The sequence below is a fragment of the Vanessa tameamea genome, chromosome 10 (assembly GCF_037043105.1).
Source record: "Vanessa tameamea isolate UH-Manoa-2023 chromosome 10, ilVanTame1 primary haplotype, whole genome shotgun sequence".
Lineage (NCBI taxonomy): Eukaryota > Metazoa > Arthropoda > Insecta > Lepidoptera > Nymphalidae > Vanessa > Vanessa tameamea.
Window position 1 is genome coordinate 9,503,050 of NC_087318.1, and position 20,843 is coordinate 9,523,892.

General features: G+C 30.4%; 1 protein-coding gene across 1 annotated transcript; it reads right to left on the reverse strand.

Moving 5' to 3' along the window:
• Window positions 1–2,743: 2,743 nt before the first annotated feature.
• LOC113402433 (phospholipase A1 member A-like) lies at window positions 2,744–16,975 on the reverse strand. The gene is made up of 7 exons (XM_026643046.2): window positions 16,683–16,975; window positions 9,838–9,982; window positions 7,978–8,203; window positions 6,140–6,320; window positions 5,251–5,442; window positions 4,103–4,271; window positions 2,744–3,695 (listed from the first exon to the last, which is right to left on the reverse strand). The coding sequence occupies exons 1-7, from the start codon at window positions 16,738–16,740 to the stop codon at window positions 3,593–3,595; spliced, it is 1,074 nt and encodes a 357-aa protein (XP_026498831.1). The 5' UTR covers window positions 16,741–16,975; the 3' UTR covers window positions 2,744–3,592.
• Window positions 16,976–20,843: the final 3,868 nt, after the last annotated feature.

The window sequence follows — 20,843 nt, forward strand, 5'->3', positions numbered from 1 at the left end:
ATTGTTTTTTAGGAATATAAGTAGAATTGTTAAAACAATGAATAATAATTTAAGCAATTTCGTTTGCATAGCAAACTGTACTTCAGTGCATGACAAATATTATTATAATTAGTTATTGTATAGTAGCTGTGGCTTCATTGTCATTGATTTAAGCAAAAATTGAACAATGAACTACTCAAATAATTGAAAAATTATATATTGAAAATAGATACGACATTACAGCTACAATTTGTAATGTAGCCGTACTCTACATCGCGGATCATAGGGATGATCTGTCGTCAACATCGACGTGATACTTGATTTAATTTTTATGTTGTTTAATTATGACTTTGTTTGAGGTTAATTTGTTACCTTTAAGTGTAATGTATTCATATTTAATTTATGTTTTTGTAAATATTTAATAATAAAATGATGAAATTATCTTCCCTAATATATGTTTGGAAATTACAATTTTGTTTGATTTTTTTCTCTTGGATGGATGATTGCAATTATCTAGGTAACAATATTATTCAATATATTTATGAAACATCAAATATTGTATAGTCTGGACCAAATTAAGAAAATAGACGCTGTTAGGAATATATATATAAAACAAAAAGATGTATATTAAAATAATATATATATATTAAACAGTAGTAAAATTGTCTATGTTTTAAATCTCATTGTCTTTGGTTAGTCTTAGTCTTTGATAACAGCACGCCAGAAGACTACGTAACAGTAGGGTCTATGATGAAGGATTTTGCAGAAATATGTACTTAGTGTAATAGGCTATTTGGCTGGTTTTTAAAATCCTTTTTATATTATTTAGTAGAGGTTATGGAAACCAGTAAAAGTTGTTTTTTTTTTAATTCTAGTAAATATTTGCTGAAAAATATCAAATTAAAAATCCCATATTTAAATAGCGCGCGAAAACGCTACTTTGACAATATAGCGCTGCAATGGGGTCGGTGACGTCACTTTCCTGTATTGTAATCTGTGGCACATATAATCCACATACAGTAGGCAAACGAGGTTAACATGCATGTGACATCATCATAAGCCCGACCAATCAGGAGCGTTTTGTGTCACGTGACAAACGTTTAAGAAAATGCATTTTTATTTATGAATGAATTAATTATTATTTTTAACTTTCGTTAATAAATAACCATTTTTAAACTCATAATATATACCGATTACAATAATTGACACTTTATTTTTCACATTGTCAAATAGTCTATTAATACTTAAACAAGATTAGTAACAAGTATTCATAACAATACAAAATGTATTGTATGAACTTCGAGGAATTCGAACTTCAGAGCACTGGGCTGACTGTCACTGAGAACTACTTAAATAATAAATAATATAAATGGCTTGCTAAAATTTTATCTCAGAACATTAATTATGAATCATTTTTTTTTTATTTATTTAGTAATTTTAAATATTTCTTAATCAATAGCTCTACGGCACAATCCACTTTTTCAAAAAACATTTAATGTTGACAATACTTGGTGGTAGGGCTTTGTGCAAGCCCGTCTGGGTTGGTACCACCCACTCATCAGATATTCTACCGCCAAATAGCAGTACTTAGTATTGTTGTGTTCTGGTTTGAAGGGTGACTTAGCCAGTATAATTTCAGGCACAAGGAACATAACATCTTAGTTCCCAAGGTTGGTGGCGCATTAGTAATGTAAGGAATGGTTAATATGTGTTACAGCGTCATTGTCTATGGGCAGTGGTGACCAGTTACCATTAGGTGGCCCATGAGCTCGTCCGCCTAACGATATCATAAAAAAAAATGTTGTGTTCCCGTTAAATGATTTGTAAGGCAGCACAATCTTAGTTTCCTTGATTGGAAATCCAAACAGGTGTAATGAAAGTTTATCTTTTTTACATTGCCATCGTTGGAGATATAAAAAATCGTTGAACCAATGACACAGAGTATAAAGTCTTTAAAGTGTACAAAATGTGAGATTTAATAAAAAGAAAATAGTTGATCATAAATAATTTTATTTTAAAGTAAATTAATAAATAAATCACACAATACCATTAAACTATTTACAAAGGTACAAGAGAACCAAGTATATAATTATGTATAACTTAAAAAATAAAATGGCAGTTATGAGACTAAGGCTGATACTAAACTCCAAAGAGTTTGATATACATTCTGATTTTTTATTAAAAAACATGAGAGCAATTTTTTACGGTACCTAGCCACCCGGTTCTTAGATCAATAACTCTATTCTGTCTACCCCAGGGCAGGTGATTACGGTAACCTTATTTATTTTAGGTAATATAAATTATTTACCAATATATTGAAATTTAATAAGTAAAATATACTCTGAGAAAGACACACTCTAATAAGGTTATTACAAAAAAATATTTTTATTACATAAATTTCAAGAAATACAAGTTGTGTTAACTTTAGCAATATTGTTTATTATGTTCTATGAATGAGAATCACAAAATCGTTTTAAAAAAAGGCAAGTTATTGTACCGACAGTGTCATTTACAAATTTAATACAAAAGCCAAACAAGTCTCTATAAAGGGCTATACCTAAATATTTGATCATATTTATGTTATAGTTTCGCATCTATTGATATATACAGGGTTAGCGGTAATTCGACGTATTCCCGGAATACGTCGAATTACCAATAACCTGTTTATATATTTAAATACCCATTCCAATAGCAATGTCATCTTAAAAATATTTACTACATATACTATATTTAAAAGACGTAGCTTAAAAAAAATTTATTAATCGATTCACTCTTGCGTTAGTTGAGATCTTAACTATATTCATTAAAAAGATTTTCTGAATATCTCGTAATCTAAGCCCCCTTAAGTACTGATATCATGATATCTATAACTTATTTGTGCAGCCAAAAATAAAATAAGTAGGTAGCTTAGGTACGCGCACGCTTATGTGCTAACACAGCATCAGAAGGCACACACAGACGTGATCTCCATTGATTTTTTTTATTGTTCCCGAAATTTGAACCCAGAACCATCTATAGCCTTGATCGTTGGTCTATCTAGGTAAATATAGAAGGGTCAACGATAAAGGTACACGGGTTGTTTAAGCTGCATGCATTCACAATGAATATGAAAACACTATATAATAGCTTGATTTTAAAAATAACGTTACATAAGGGGTGTCTATTGTGAGTACATTATAAGTCATAAGACGATGCTGGAAATCTATAAGCACCTGACGTGACATTTCTCTTGGAGTAGCTGCTACCTCTACTCGAATTATTATTATAATAACATTTCCTTGCAGTTACTGTGTGCAATACTAATATATGAAATAACTTAAGGCTTTATCTTTACCTCCAATTTGCCTCCAAGATTGGTTGTCCTACACGTCTTGCACGCGGGTTACAGGCGGCTTGCTACGGATCAGTCTCCATAATATTACTCAAAGTATATTTACCATTTACAGGACGCTTATTATAACCAAAGGAGTAGAGTTGCGATGTTGTAATGTGTACGTAAGCCTATCAATTAACTCTACACCACATTTGAGGTAGGAAATAAAAAGTAATGAGAAGAAATTAGATATCTATCTACCAGAAAGTCCCTGAAGCCAAGTATTCTATTAAGTTTGAATCAACTGTATGGAGTCACTGATCTGAGTTTTCGGGTCTTTCCCGGGAAACCTCTAGCGTAGGGGGGGTTCGCGTTTGTGGTAACATAATACACTCCTCTGGCACTGAAAATAAAATGTTGTCAAATTATTTTAAAATGAATATATAATCGTTCCAAGATTTTTTTTATGATTCAGATTTATTGGCTACAGATTATTACGATATACTTTAAAAATCTCAGTCCAATATAATTCCGGTGGTAACCACGGCAATTTTATATGTAATTGTCGGTAATAATATTGCCTCAACAAATGAAGTCCTTCAAAACCTTCTCCTCACAGATGAGATCAATGACATATAGGATGCGACATAAGTTTCCATGCTATTGTAAAAAATCTACGATGCCTCAATTACGTATATACATACATAGACGTCGATGTCTTTATACAAGTATTTGAATGAATATTTTGTTGAGTAAAATTGTGAAAGAAAAAATAAATTTAGAAAGTTACGCTGGTTAGTTTATACTTACTTATGCGTGACGTGTTCTCCCATGAGCACGTACTCCGTGTCCTTGGGTTCGCACCACCCGATTAAATAAGAGAAGAGATTGGGACAGGGGCCCGCCCAGAAACCAACCCGGCTGTTGATAGACTCAATGAAGTATGGTGTTACTTTTGTGTGATCGCATGAAAGAGTTTCTGGAAAACAATTACATTTTAAAGATTTTAATAGTTGTGCCTGTTAGGTATACATATATGTAGATATGGTTTCATTTTAATAAATTTAAAATAAAATGGTCTCTAAACAGAATAGCACATTATTATATAATATTTCATCATCATCATTGTTAAAGTTATTTTTAATAATTTTTATGATTAGCAGTTGCTCAAAAAAAAAATTAAAAAGAAATAATTTTAATTTTTCTCATATAATATTAACTTCGAAGTATTTTATGTATCACAGTGACATCTATTGTGAACTTGATAAGTTTTAAGCAGCCGGTACACAGACAAGTAACTGCATAAGTTAAACGACCCCTCATTTCTATTTTCTGTGCTGTTGGCATTATCGTTCCACTGTTAGAACAGAGATGGCGCTTTAACTGAATTGATATTTTTACTGATTCCGTTCCTGCTGGGTATATAAAATACTATAACAAAGGTATATTATGTCTATAGAATCGTTGTCAAAATTTCTTTCATATCTCGAGAACAATTAAATAGATGGGTCATTTTATTTAGATTGTTTAATAAAATAATTATAGGAAATGGTGCTAATTGTGCCCTCGAGATCCTGTTTCTTTTTGTCTTAATATAAATTATATAAGTATCTCGACTTTTTGTCATATTTTTTATTCAGCAAAAAAATAAACTGGTTGATCGATTTAAATTAAATCTTAATCTGGTTCTAGTTACATAATTATGCGTCGAATGAATCCGGTCCTGTGTTCTCATTCTTATTTGTTCTCGAGGTATGCGACAATACGACAAAAATAAAAATAAAAAGTACAAACATACATACATAAACAGTATATTTAATATCCCTGATATTAAAATGTGAAGAAATGCCAAAATTTGTACTTTTACAAAATGATAGAATTATTACAATAACTTTCTACTGGCACGTTAAAAATAGTTATCGTGATATTAATAAATACAGAAATAATGAATATCTTACGGAATATAGTATCATGTGCGCACCCTGGCTGGCTGGAACCACCATTGACGTAGAAATCTGCATGGCCGTTCGGGCCCCACTGGCCGAGAATTCCGGCGCCTGTGTGCAAGATATCCACAAAGAGAGCGTCTGTATAATCGAGGTCTCGTGATCTATTATTGCCCATGTAGAAGAATATTGTTGGATCAAGACCTGAAACGAAAACAGTTTCATATTAAATGTCAACGTTTTATCTTTATTGGCAAGATTACCGGGGCATGTTTTTATGTCACCCAAATTTTTAACGATCTTTGTGTTTAGCCTTGTGATTTCTTCGTTTCTTATAGAACAAGTTACGGTCTTGATTTTGAAGATACAAACGTCTAATATTAATCGCTTATTGCCATCATTACCATCAGGAAGTTCGCCCCTGATATTCAACCTTGGCGTTTTGCCTGGCAAAGAGTTAAGGATCTTGTAACAAATAATACGATATTTCTAAATATTACATTAATTGAAGTTTATCTAAGAATAGTTTGTAATCCAAGAGGTGATGTATTGAAACCAAAACAAACGATATATTGGAACACATTTGAAATTAGTTATTATAAGGCGACAGACATATATTTTAATGCAACGTTATGTGCAAACTAAAACTCCCCAATGGCAGAATTTTACACATTCAGCAGTTTTAACCATATGAGACATCGTTTTCCCTATCTACTATTAAGTTCTCCTTGTTTCTGAAACTTCTTCCTTAATAGTTAAGAAGGCCTGTTCACAGCTTTTGTTAATTTCAGAAAACGTTAAAATATAATTAAATGTTGCGATCGAACTTTGATACTCATAATTGCATCTAATTTTTTTTAAATAGACGTGTTATTTAATGGTATAGAAATGCAGTAAGTACCGGTTATTCGGCCAAGCTTGCCTTCAGATAAATGATTGGCAACGAGGCCAAGTATGTGTGCGCCAACACTGTAGCCAATAGTATGTATCTTCTCCGGTGGTACTGGCTTGATAGGGTGGTATTGTAAGTACTCCACCAACTGGGTTATGCACATACTGGCGAACCGAGGAGCCCACTCTATCTAAAACAACATTAAATACTTAAATAATTTTGAGACAGGTTTTACTAATTAATTATTATTTACTTAGTTCAATCCAAAAATCGTTTTTCGATAAAGAAAATAAAAAAGGCTATGAATAAAAAGTTTAAATATAAATTGTCTATTTTTTTTTTAAATTGTTACTATTATTTTCTATTCAAATAAGAAGAAAATAGCTTAACAAATTGAAATGCAAAGAAATTAAATTCAATAGTTTATAACAACAAATACATTCATAAATACAAATATAATTTACAACATGTCCGGCGACATATAAATAAATATACACAACAAAAAGAAATAAAAGTCAACCTTTCAATTGTAATCAGACGTTTTAGGAACAACATTATTTATTTCAGATGTATATGAGGTATATTTTATTACTAAGTGTAGTCCAACCTTCTAGGAGCTGTTTCAGTAACCACAAACGCTACCGCAATAATACTGCCGTAATGTCTTAATTTAGGATTTAGATACATGCATAAGATATCTTACACTGCAATTACATTTCAACACTTCTATAAAGCTTTGTTATAATGGCTTTGTAATAAGGATATTATTTACTATTATAATATGGACCAAGTTGAAATTATTCAAGATTAATTTAATTAAATGTTATATTGTTTTTACTTATGTTTCTTTTATTATTGGTGTACATAAAGTATATTAATTATTGTGTTTTGTATTGCTGTTTAAGAACTAGTTTGTTTTGAATATCGAACGAAAAAAAATGCAAATTTTATTATAAGCAACGCGGACGGTAAGATATGTAATCAATGCGGTGGTTACTTTACTCAATATATACCTACCTATAGCTACCTACCTACAAATAATATGATTTTATAATTTAATAAAATATATGTATTTCTATAAACTATCATGTCTTCATAGACGCATCGTATTTTATACTATACTTATATATTTTATTATATATTTGTCCGTCCCGATTTCTTACGGGTAAAAAGGAAAGACTTTGCTATATTTAAATTCAATCGGACATATAGTTTTGGGTATCTCGTGATGTGATAGCCTGTCAGTGGATTTTCGGTCTCATATAAATTTTAATATTGGTGATTAGTCGGGGTAACTAGCACCCAATAATTACACATTCTACGGCAAAACACGTTAATGATGTATTGATGATGTGAGGGTTGATTAATAATGCTTATAGCGCCGATGACTATGGCTGAAGGCGATTACTTAACATCAGGAAGCATAAATGCGAGTTACCTATTTAAAAAAATAACAGAACCAAAATACTAACATAATTTCCGAGCAGTCTCATGTATTGGTCGATCAAAAATTAAGAGGAGTTTGAATAATAGTTTATTTTTATGGTATAGGTTGGCGAAGGAGAAAAGGGGCCACCTATGGTTAGTGGTCACCACCGCTGACAATGGCGCTGTAAGAAATATTAACCACTCCTTACATCGCCAATGCGCCACCAACCTTGGGAACTAAGACGGTGTGTCCCTTATGCCTTTCACTGGCTCACTCACTCTTCAAACCGGAACACAACAATACTGAACACTGCTGCTTGGCAGTAGAATATCTGATGAGTGGATTGTACCTATCCATATGGGCTTGCACAAAGCTCTACCACCAAGTAAAATAGTTAGTTGAAATAAGAAATATCAACCTGACTGAGGCAAGGTTCCTTCACAAGAGTTCCATAATCAACGATGATAATATTATAGTTTCCTTGTTTGAAATACGCTTCCCTCATATCAGTACTCGGGGATAGGTTTCTGCCTCCCCCGAAACCATGCACGACGATCTTAGTTGGATGCTTTTTGTTAAATTTTGAATATGTAAGCGAGTCATTGTCGAGTGTATTTATTAACTCGCCTTTCTCTTGAGTCGATCTGAAACAAAGTGAGAAATAAAGTATCGACCTTCAATTAAATATTTAATCGAGGTTTTATGTTAATATCTTGTATAGCATTGTTTAAAATTTAAACACTACAAATGGAAATATTTTTATAATTTTAAATATTTCAGTATTCTTGTTTATTAAAATTAATTGAATTTATCGTGAATTATCTAACGTGTATATATTTTCAACTATATAAAGAAATTAATCTTCAATAATCAGATAATAATTTGTTTATTTGTATTTTCCAAGTTCGTATACTCTGTCTATGTCGTAGTATTATGTGCTTATAACTGTCAAACTACTATGAGAAACAGCCTAGGGTGTGCCAGTAGGTAGTATTTACACTTCAGTGCCTCAGATAGTACTTAAAGCAGCTAGTTCTGTACCTAATATCTCTCCGGTTGTGTTGAAATGGCGTCCCATCGAATTATAAGACTGGTTACTATTACTAGTGGCACTTCATTTCTTCATACATTGTATATTTTCGTTTGAATGACTAGTGAGTCTGAGTGTGAAGTGTGAGTCTGATTGAAGGAGTGGAAGTAGGTACTTCGTAACTCGAAATGTCGAAAACTGACTAACGGTGATACACTATGTCACGTCTGATATTACAGTTAGTGTTCATCATTGAATTTCTAGTTTTTTTAGAGAATTGCTCAGTACATGGTGATGACCTAATGGTAGCATTGATGCTGTATTCGAGGTTTCCTTCCCACAATCCATACTTCCATACTAATATTATAAATGCGAAAGTAACTCTGTCTGTCTGTCTGTCTGTCTGTCTCGCTTTCACGCCAAAACTACTGGACCGATTTAAATTAAATTTGGTAGAAAAATAGTCTAGAGCCGGAGAAAGGACAAAGGCTACTTTTTATTTGGAAAAATAAGGTTTGAAAAGGGGATGAAAGGTTGTAAGTTGTTGAAAGTATTGTCATTTTTAGAACACTTATAAACTAACATATCACGACACCCACTAAGGACGGAATTTAGGAAATTCTACTCCTAAAGGGGTGAAATAAGGGATGAAAGTATGTATGAAAGTCCGTAATTTTTTAAGTTGAAACATGAAATTTTATTTTTGGGATACTGATTAAAAAAGAGTTGATACTTATTTAAGCGTTTCTGTATATTCTACCCCTAAGGGGGTGAAATTAGGGTTGAAAGTTTGTATAAAAGTCCGTCATTTTTTAAGATAGAAACAAGAAACTTTATTTTTGGGATACTGATAATAAATGAGTTGATACCTATTTAAGCGTTTCTAGATAATCTACCACTAAGGGGGTGAAATAAGAGTTGAAAGTTTTTTATGGGAGTCAGTTATTTTTTAAGTTAAAAACATGATACTTTATTTTTGGAATTCTGATTAAAAATGAGTTGATTCGCATTAAAGCTTTTCTGGATATTCTACCCTAAGGGCTGAAATACACACCAATGTGGTATACAAAGAGGTCTTACATTAACGTAATATTTCAAGTTATTTGTAAATATATTCATATTCTACGCGAGCAAAGCCGCGGGTAACAGCTAGTATACAATATGGAGATGATCTATTTGCCTAAATATCTATTTGCCTAAGTATTTTCATACTTAGAATATAAAAAATATTTATAATTAGGTACAAACCTTGTGTAAAGATAATATTGCATTTTTGGATGTGGACATCTGAATGGTGGTGGAATGCATGATCCCGTTTTGAGGAGATCCCTGACAGACTGTGGTTTCTTCTCCCGGCCATCTTTTAAAGAGTTTTGCTCCTGGGTCTTTAGCACTGTAAATAATATTTATTAATTATTTAACATGTTGCGGAAAATATTTGAAGAGTCGTATTTAAATCTTTATTAAAGATTATTTCTGCTTCAAGTAAGCAATATATATTTTTAAAGAGGTTAATATAGGCACATAGATCATAGAATCATAGTTCATGTTGAATAACAAGTAAGCAAGTAAGTAAGCATTGTCAGAATATTTCGCGACTCCTACAAAACATATCCAGAAGTTGTTCTTCTGCGTTGCTAGCCTGATTGGTTGATTTACATTTGTTATATTCTTTCTCTAGAACTATAACTATAAACAGAAATTTCACTGGAAAACTGTTGTGCAAAAATAATAATTTAAGAGACATTCTGAGACGGTTCACCGATGATTTACACGTTGACGGGCCTGTCTCTTATTATTAAACATACCTAAATTATTCGCATTGAAAACATTCGAAATAACCTAACCTCTCAAATGGTCTTCACAATATTAAATTATACGCAGCTGAGGCTAATTAAAACTTAGGTAAATATTTCGTTAGTGGACTTGTTTCGATATTTTGTAGCAGCGTTGTATTTGTAACGCTTAATGAGTAGTATTACTTATACTACACGACTACGTTAATTAACTTTAAAAAAATTATAGTTAAGGATTGCATGATATATTTTTAACCGCCATGAGATTACTAATCAATAAAGAAAACAGTGAAGTATTGGACACATTTTCGTAAAACTATACAAAAATTGGATAAATTGTACTATTATATAAAACCGAAGAATTTTTTCGCTTGAACGCGCAAATCACAAGATTTGTTAGTCCGAAATAAAAAAAAAAATTTAGCGTAAGGATTTATGAATATTATGGACTTTATAACAAATAACAAAAGTACATTTAACGCAATAACAAAACTGCGCTGAGCATTATTGAATATAACTTATTCGTCGATGATTTTTTTAAAGATTTAGTGGATTATGTTGTATGATCTGTCGCATAATTAGATATCAGTGACGACGATATATTGGCCTGAACGGACTTGTGGCACTTATGTCCACAAATGCAGGCCTTATGCTCTGCGGTGTGAGATTTTCGCGCGAGATTTTTATCGGCTATGCCCAATCGTTCAAGATCAACGACATATATCCACTTCTTAACGCTTTGGTAATGAGAAAACAAAACAGCAAATTATGCTAGCGTTACTTTTAAATTCCCAAAAAGGGTTGTCTGGCATTTATAGGTACTTTAAGAGTATAACAAATCCTTTTTCATGCAATGTTTTTATATGCATTGTTTGTGTGCCGAATCCAAAATAAAAAGGCTTGCGAATAATAACTTTAAATTAAAATTTTAATTTTATTGAGAAAAACCTGTGACTCTTGAAACATGTTGTAATAAAAACATACGTCATTTTTATTCACAACGATGTTGTTATATCTTTTTTTCTTTATGACAATTTAGTTACAACACAATAAAAGTAACAATTTACTAAAACCTTGCAAACCTTGTTCTTTACGTGACGGAAACGTAAGGTATTTAGGTAAATGTGCTTTGTTTCAAATCTCGAGCAGTCAGACCGTAAAATAGAAGCGAACATTGTTTTGTTCGTGGCTACATTCTAACGAAGATCGGGCACTTGTTTTGCACAGGCGATTCGTAACGGAAACACTTATTTTAGTTTTATTGTAATAATAGATTTAGATAGATGTGGTGATTAGTGTGATAAAAAAAAACGAGGCTTGAAGTATATTTTTTTCAAAATTATATGCTTTCATTTTATATGAAAAGTTAGTTACAAAAATATATTAATTAGGCTCTTGCAACTGAGGTTAAAATATTTCAAAATTGATAATAATAATAGGTAATTCTTTATTGAACATAAAATGAGAAAGTCATAAATTAACATAAAAGTACAACAAGGTATTGAAGTTAGTATATTATTAGAGATCAATTCGGTTATTTAACTGGTATGTAAACATCTTTTCTAGCCAACTTAAAAGTCAATATAGATACGAGTCAGATAATATAAGCAAAAACATATTATTTTTATACAAACATTATATAACATAAAGGATATAAATGAATAGAGATAATATTACTTTAATGAGTTTTTTATGCTTTATAAAACGAGTTTTAATTAAAGTCAAATCTAGTACAAGTTGTAGAGTCCGGCCTCTATTTCTCAACAAGGTCTTTCTGTAAGCTGCATAATATTGTAAATATACATATGTATGTATATTGAAATGATCACGCTATATTCATCTTACTGGAATGACACGTTTAGTCTTAAATAATAAATAATAATAGTTCATTTAATTATTTCGAATACTTGCTTATTATTGATTTAAAATTTTACAATTTGAATAAAACTATTTTTTTCATACTGAACATGAACTTCGAACTGCGGTTATTGGGGGGCTTTTAAGTGGATGTATGTATAATATATAATATGAAACACACACACACATATATATATATATATATATATGGGTAATATATATAAATATGTATGGGTATATAAATATGTAGCTCCAAAATATATATAGTTTAACACAATCAATAAAATAGTTCATTTCCTTGTTATTATATAAAACAACTTATTTAAAATACATATACATAACAAATGTAAGTATGATGTAAGTAATAGACAAAAAACAATCACAATATGAAGATATTAAGAAAAACATAAAACTATTACTATGTAGACAGAAACAATACAATGATGAGAACGGTGACATGAGAAGATAACGAAATAGCGTATCTGGTTTCCCACAGACATCCATCACAGTTGGACCTGTCTTGAAGTAGATTCACTCTCGTGTAAAGTATCAAATTTGTTTGGACGGCAAATTGATTATGATTCAAAGTGTGACAGGTCACTAAACTTTCACTCTCCAATAGATTCACTTTCAAATGACAGTCAAGGGTTATTCAAATGACATGTTAAATAAATTAACATAAAAAAATACGTAAACTACTAAGAATTCGAGCTTTGCATTCAATTCAATCTTGTAAAATGACTATTCAAGTGTTTGTAACAGTCTACTTGAATAACGAATGAATATTGATTTGGTGTAGAACTGAGTGTTTAATTATTATTTAAAATTATTTAAATTAAGGTTTATTATTAGGAAAATATTACTTAATTAATTTATTTATTTTTCGTACGTCTTTAAGGTTTGAATGTATCAAATTTCAACAACAAAGGATTTATCTATTGTTATTTCATATTCTACTGTTAATAATGATCTAGTTTTAAAGTTAAATTTGTATAACACGATATAACATATCTTATTGCCTCTAGTGAAGATAGGAGGGCTGGCTGGTTCATTTCTTGCCCAGAGAATCAAATTTCGTTTCAATAAGGAAATGCTTCTAGCATTCTTGTCATCCACGTTGTTATTATTTGTAGTAGCTTGCAATTTTTTTAATTTGTATCTCGGAGGAGCAGGTTGCCGAACAGTTGAGTTCTGGGATTGATCCGACATTTGGAAGATTATGTGGGCGTGCAATGGAGATATTCACAAAATATAACGTATTTAATAACCTCTAATCACTGTATTAATTGATTCAACAATCGTACACCACAAAAATATCAAAGGATTACAATAATTCATCTCAATTAAGAGCAAATGGGTTTGCAAGCAACAATCGAATCTCTTGTTAAAACATAACGACTCGCGTTGCCATGACACTTACAACTCCATCCGGGTGACTGTAATAAGATAACACCTCGTATATTATTCTACATAATAACAGTACATAGTTCTTAAGAGTGACATATGACATAAGTTATAAAATGATATAAAAACAAGGAGGTTAAATATTACTACAGTGACCCGCACTTAAAAGTAAATCAGCCATCAAACATTATTGCCAACTACTCAACTCATTTATTATCCAAATCAATAACCAAAATAACCGCGCCCCGTTATGTATATATTTATTTATACATACAAATTCTTATTATATTTTGTTATTTTACTATTTTTGTTACTACATGACGCGTGAATCTTGTCAAGTGTCTTGTAGATATAATAAAATAAATCCTTTATTATTTAAATTTATGATCAATTCCTTGGAAATAGTGTTTAACCGAATACTAGTAAGAAATGACATTAACATCAATTATAAATGTTTGTCATTGAAGCGATAAATTGCGGAATCAATAAGCTGCTTATGCATCGGAATGACTCTTAATGACTCAATAATTAGTATTTAGTATTCGATTTTTGTACACTTCGAGAGATGATAGAAGTTAAGTAATACCTAAGTAATACTATGAAACTACCTATAACAAACTATCTATACGAAAACCATGAGTGGATTTTGGATTTTTCTCTTGAGGATGTTAATTTGTTAGGTTTATCTATACTAATACTATATGTTAGATCTATCTGTTATTACATCACGGTAAAACCACTGAACCAAATTTGATGAAATTTTGCATATGATGGAAGCTTGAACTTCAAGGAAAGACGTGGACTTTTTATGCCTAACACCTGAAAATCCAGCCCTAAAACCGGAGCGAAGCTGCGGGTGATAAGCTGCTTACATCACTAATCTTGGGCCCTAAAATGTTATATTGCTTGTGCCTGAACAATAGAACTTAAAATACATGAAAACAAAAGTAGCTTGCTATATTTTATCAATTTTTTTTACTGTGACAGTGTCCTTAATATACAAATAATACAACTAAATAAAGACTACTGCTTTTTTCACTCTTTTTGGAAGGCAAACGAGCAAATACAATAATAAGTATTCGCATAAACACTGATATTGTTAAAAATGTAAAATACTTTTTACGATATAATATAGGCCATCAAACGTGAAATCTAAAAGGAAACTATTATTAATATTAAAATAATGTAAGAGCAAGGAATAAATTCAAAAGTTTAAATTCAGGCTTTAAATTCAAAAGTGAACATGCGAAACGTTACGAAAACATTTAAGAATTAATAACAATAGATACTTATAATTTAGACACTCTTCAACACACACATCACACACATGACATTGCTTAGAATTTCATAACAACGAAACGCTAATTTGAATGTTAAAGGTTTCATAACAAATTAAAAAGACATGTTAAATTATTTTGATTGCTTCACAATTTTCAAGGAAATTGTTTAGCCTTGCATACCGAAAACAGATATCTGTGCTGTCTTTTAAAATATACAATATAAGTTTATCTTATACCTCTCAACCACGGTTTTTTTATTATTGATTTTCATACAGAGCATATAAATTTAATTGTGTATGATAATAACATGTATAATTATGCAATTATACTGCTTATGAATAAGAGTAATTACTTAATTAATATCCAGTTGTTCAGTAAAATATTTATTTCGAGATTTAATGAAAGCCTACCAGCGGGGCTTTCATTAAATATAATGTGTTCAAAAAAAATAGAGAAGTTTTAAATAGACAATACTAACTATATACTCTCTACTGTGTGTATGTAACTGAAATCCTTGTAAACGGGTGGAGCGACTTTGATGATTTTTTTTTGTATATTAGTGTTTTTGACAAGTAAATATTTTTTTTATTTCTCTTGGGTGACATTGGGACAGGCAGCCAGTACATTATAAAATACTACATACCAAAACTAAACGCATGTTTTATGCTTAACCAAAAATTGTTACCGTTCAAATATTTATAGTTATATGATTTATTAGCAATTAATTCAATGTCGCTTAGTGTTCTTTTAAATCGTATATCTAAGGTTGCGTTCTTAACAATTATTCATTGTTGACCTTACTTATTAAAACAGAGTATAAAATTAATAATCTAGATTTATATCTGTGTTGTAACATTATTGTATACAATACGTGCAAACTGGCTGGAATTTCAATATATCTGCAAATATACACGGAAATATAATCTTTAATGACAAGGTATTATGTAACGAAAAAAATATATTATCGAATACCGATTTATGAACGAATTTTATGTCATAGAAATAATTATATATTATAGAAATTATAAAAAAATCTGAACGGTAAGATTAAATAATATCAAATAATTGAATATCCTACCATATTTGGTTCGCTATCTTGTTTACTTTCACTTTGAAATGGAAAATAAGCCAACCGTTTAATTATAATTCAGCAGCTTGTCGTGACCTTGCTATGTGGTAAGCGGTCACCGTTAAAAATATTATCGAAGACCATAAGACGCGGTAACCGTTATAGTTGAATATAATATAAAACCTCATTTATTTATGTAAATATATTTATATAAATTAATTTAATTTGTACTGCCGAATTTAAGAAAACAAAATTAGTAAAAGAGAGGATAAATTCCTCATTCGTTCGCTTGTATGAGCGGCGAGACTTGAGCAGATTATGCAATGAACGTTGGCCGACTAACTTTTGTAACGTAACCTACTCGGAAGTAGGCGCATTGTGCGAAATGCGCGCGCGGTCATATTATATTTAACGCATCATTCACTTCCATACAAAATAAATATTTTTGTTTATTGTAATTTAAATGTAATTAAAATGATCTACAACTTATCGTCTTATTTTTTAATTATTTAAAAAATATTACTGATATATTTACATTAATAATTTATTTGTTATTTTAAAAAACCATAAAAGTTTCGCATACATACACTTTTATAAAGTTTAAATAACTATTAAAATAAAAATTGCATTGATTTTATTTCATTCCAATAATTGGAACAATAGCATTTAAATTAAATAATTATTTACCAGAAAATTGTAGTACAGTTATTCCAAGAATTAAAAGCCACTGCGCATCAGTCACCATTTTTATCACACATTAAGGAATATCCTTCTAAAATCAACCAAGTATTATCACAGACAACATCACAGAACTATCAAAAGCATTCAATTGACCGCGTCTCTTAGTTCAGCAAAAAGTTTTTATATTTATTTATTTTTTACGACCACGTGAGGTTCGGCTGTTGCGGAACCCTTATACGTCTATCACGTTCGTTCTCAGTTAAGTCACTGAAAGCGAAAGTGACTGCACGCCTTGCCGTGTGGTTCCTCTTGCGAAAACAAAGATATGACGAATTCAACATAAAACACATTATTATAATCGCACCATCAAATTACTGTAATTTATGTAACTAGTTTTTACCGTATATTAATGACAGTGTCAATGAATGTTAATGTATAGTAAAATATAAAATTTACAGAATTCCTTCCTGGGATTTTTAAGCATGTGTCAGTATAAACTTGGTTCTAAATGTTTTTATTTAAAAAAAATACGTTTGTACTTTAAATGACGCAATCGACCAACGATTATTTTCTTAAAAGAAAAAACTAAAGGTTAATTTTTATTCAGCCAATCCTGTTTTGATAGAATTTCCTGGAGAAATTCCCAAAGAAAAATTCTCCAATTTTATCGACTTGGCAGGAAAATAATTTGGCTACTTATAAATCCTATACGGAGCATATTAATCTTCGACTTGACGCAACAACCCCAATCTGATGACAACCCCACACAATTTATTCAAGCTTCTTCCTCAAAGATATTTAGTACCGTTCGATATTATTTAATATAAATCTGTGAATAAAACAAATATCGTATAGTGTCACTATTGCATATTAACAGTAACATTATCTGACCATTTTTATGTAATATCAGAGAAGTTAAGAAACATTTCCTTGTACTGAGTTCTTTATTTACACATTATATACTTTTCCTTAATTTATAAATGCAATGGTTAAATAATTAAAATTTAAATAATACATAATACAACAATAATTAAAAGTAAATTATTAAAATTTTATTTAATTATTGTTTTTGTTACAATTATTTATCTAAATATTAAGATAATGTGTCAACCTACTCTTTATACATATCTACCAAACAAAAAATAAATATATATTTAAGAGATTCCTTTATCTATACAACTGGCTAGAACAAATAAAAAAATAAATAAAAAAAAACAAAAGCGCGCGAAACCGAATTAAGACGCCATTATTCTTTTTGGGCGCGGAAAGTAAAGTCGGTATTGGCGCAAATTGTAATTTGTCAAAAGTGTTATTTGTGGTTTATTTGGATTTGTAAGCTCAACTGAGTAAGTAGTTTACTTCAGTATGTATGATTTGGTGATTTATTGATGATAATATAAATTCGAAGTTAGAACTATTTTTGGTTTGTTAGTAAATTGTTTAAAGTAATTTATATTCTTGTCTTTTTTTAATTTATTTCACTTCTGTGCGCTTAATATATAAAAAAAGTACTGATATTCTTTAAAGAAATAACTACTTACACATCATTATTATACTTTTTATTATTATTATACAAATCCGTTAATTGTTATTATAAACTACTAAAGTTTATGGTCTCCCTGAACTTAAGATCAACATTAGATGCTTTTTATTAATTAAATATAAAATAATTGTGACGTGTGTGTGTCTTTCTTTAAATGTGCTATTTGTAATTTAGCAACCGCTTATTTTCCTTTAAAATATTGTGGGTAAGTAACGTAAAGTAACTGTTTGTTACTTCTTCATGCTTATACCGCTGAATCAATTTAGATGAAATTTGGCATGGTGATAGTTTGAGTCCCGGGAAAGTAAATAGGTTACTTTTTTAAATTCACCCCTACAGAAGTTAAAATAGGGTTGACGGTTTGTGTGCTATTGGTAAAGTTTTAAAGGTAAAGCCGCAGGCTCAGCTTGTAATTATATATGTGGCAGATTTTCATGCGACACATTCAGTTTTTCCTTTACCGCGAACACTAGATTATTAGTTAAAAATCGCGCGTTCTAACCAATCGGACTATGTCGCCTCATATGGTTGATAACACCATTTACATAATATTATTTGAAAAAAAAAAGGAAAGAAGAAAGGAAGGATTTATTCAGGGTTAACTATTAATAATAATAAAGTAATGTTTTATTTGTAATATAAGTATTTTTAAAGAAAAAATTGTCTTTCTCGTTCTATGCATAATTTCTGTTTTAAATATGATAATTTTTGTTGAAAATGAAAAATCATGGTAAAATATTCAACATCGAGTTCAAGATCGACGTTTGTTAATGTCTAAGTAAGTAAAGATAAAAGCATATAAAAAAGATTAAAAATATATCTATGAAATTTACAACTAGGTAGTTTTAATTTTTTTTTTATGATATAGATTGGCCGACGAACACAACGGTACTTAGTACTGCTGTTTTTGGTAGAATATCTGATGAGTGGGTGGTACCTACCCAGATGGCTTTGCACAAAGCCCTACCACCTAGTAAATTTCAATAAAATCAGTAAATATCAATGAATTATAATTCATTCATATCAAATCAAAGTAATCAAAATATTATTGTTTATTTGTGCTTCTAGGTACCCGTGACAGCATACTGGACATTATTTAGATGTTAATAAAGGAGGCACTCTACCTCGAAATGTGTTCTTATATTTAGATAATTATATTTTATAATATTGTAAAAATATAATATCTTCGACAATTCTTTTAATAAGTATAAAGAGTAACCATAAGGTTCTATAATCCCTACAATAAATTAATTATTCCCTTTTAAAGATTACTGAACAAAAAAGACAGACAATAACAAAATAATGGTTATTTTGGTTTATGGTTATTTATGAAAGTTAAATAAATATGACTTCAGAGAGCCAGTTATTTTGAAACCAAAGACTGATGCAATTTTATTCAATTATAGAAAATAAATTAATTTTATGATCAATAGGTATAATCTATTCCAAACGAAGAAGGAATAAAGATAAACAAAACCTAGCTTTACGTATGTCACGGTATTTGCTAATAGCTCGGATATAGTGTGCGCTACTAACCTAATACATCTTTGTTTATAATATAGCACTATTACACTAAACTACTTATATCCATATTAATTTTACTTCCAAAGTTCCGATAACAATTTCATCGTCGTTTTAAACGCAATTTTTCGCAAATCCATAATGAATATCATAGATTATTCGAGCTCTCCACCAATTATATCGCGTCATTTCGATGTTAAATGTTATTTTTTTGGCTTTTGTCCTCTTATGAATGGAATATATATTGAAGTATTTTTTTATCATCAGGCAATAACGGTGTATTCCGTGGAATATTATATATAGTTATAAACATAATAAATGGAACCACATCAGCGATTTATAACGAATATTATCTATTTTATGTGATTAATGATGATGTCCTCCTAATCGATTTGGGTTAAGGTGAAAAAGCCATCTGCTCAGACAGTGTTACAGTGAACAATACGTTTGCAAGCATTCTCTTTACCCTCAACCTTATAATGTAAGGCAACTGCAAATCCCAGGCAACAAAATAATATTTTTTTTAGTATTATAAGATGAGTGATTTTATATTACTTGGTGGTAGGCCTTTGTGCAAGCCCGTATGGGCACCACCCACTTATCAAATATTCCAACGCCAAGCAGTGATATTTAGTACTAGCTGTGCCCGCGAATTTGTGCGCGTTTGAATTTAACAAAAAAGCGTGATTTTATTATTATTTTACATATAATTCTAAAATAAAAGTAGCCTAAGTTACTCCTTATTACATCAGCTATCTGCCAGTGAAAGTCCCGTCGAAATCGGTCCAGCCGTTCCAGAGATTAGCCGGAACAAACAGACAGACAGACAGACAAAAATTGTAAAAAATGTTATTTTGGTATATGTACCGTGTATACATACATATGCATTTAGTAAAACGCGGTTATTTTAATATTACAAATAAACACTACAATTTTATTATATCTGTAGAAGATTTTTGTGTTCCGGCTTGAAGCGTACAAGGGACACAAGACAAGTTGAGCATACGTTATGTAAAAAAAAAGTCCAAGAGCTGTAGTAAAACATTTTTAAAAATACCTTTATATTAATAGTATCACTCGACGTTTGTCCAATAGTATTAGCA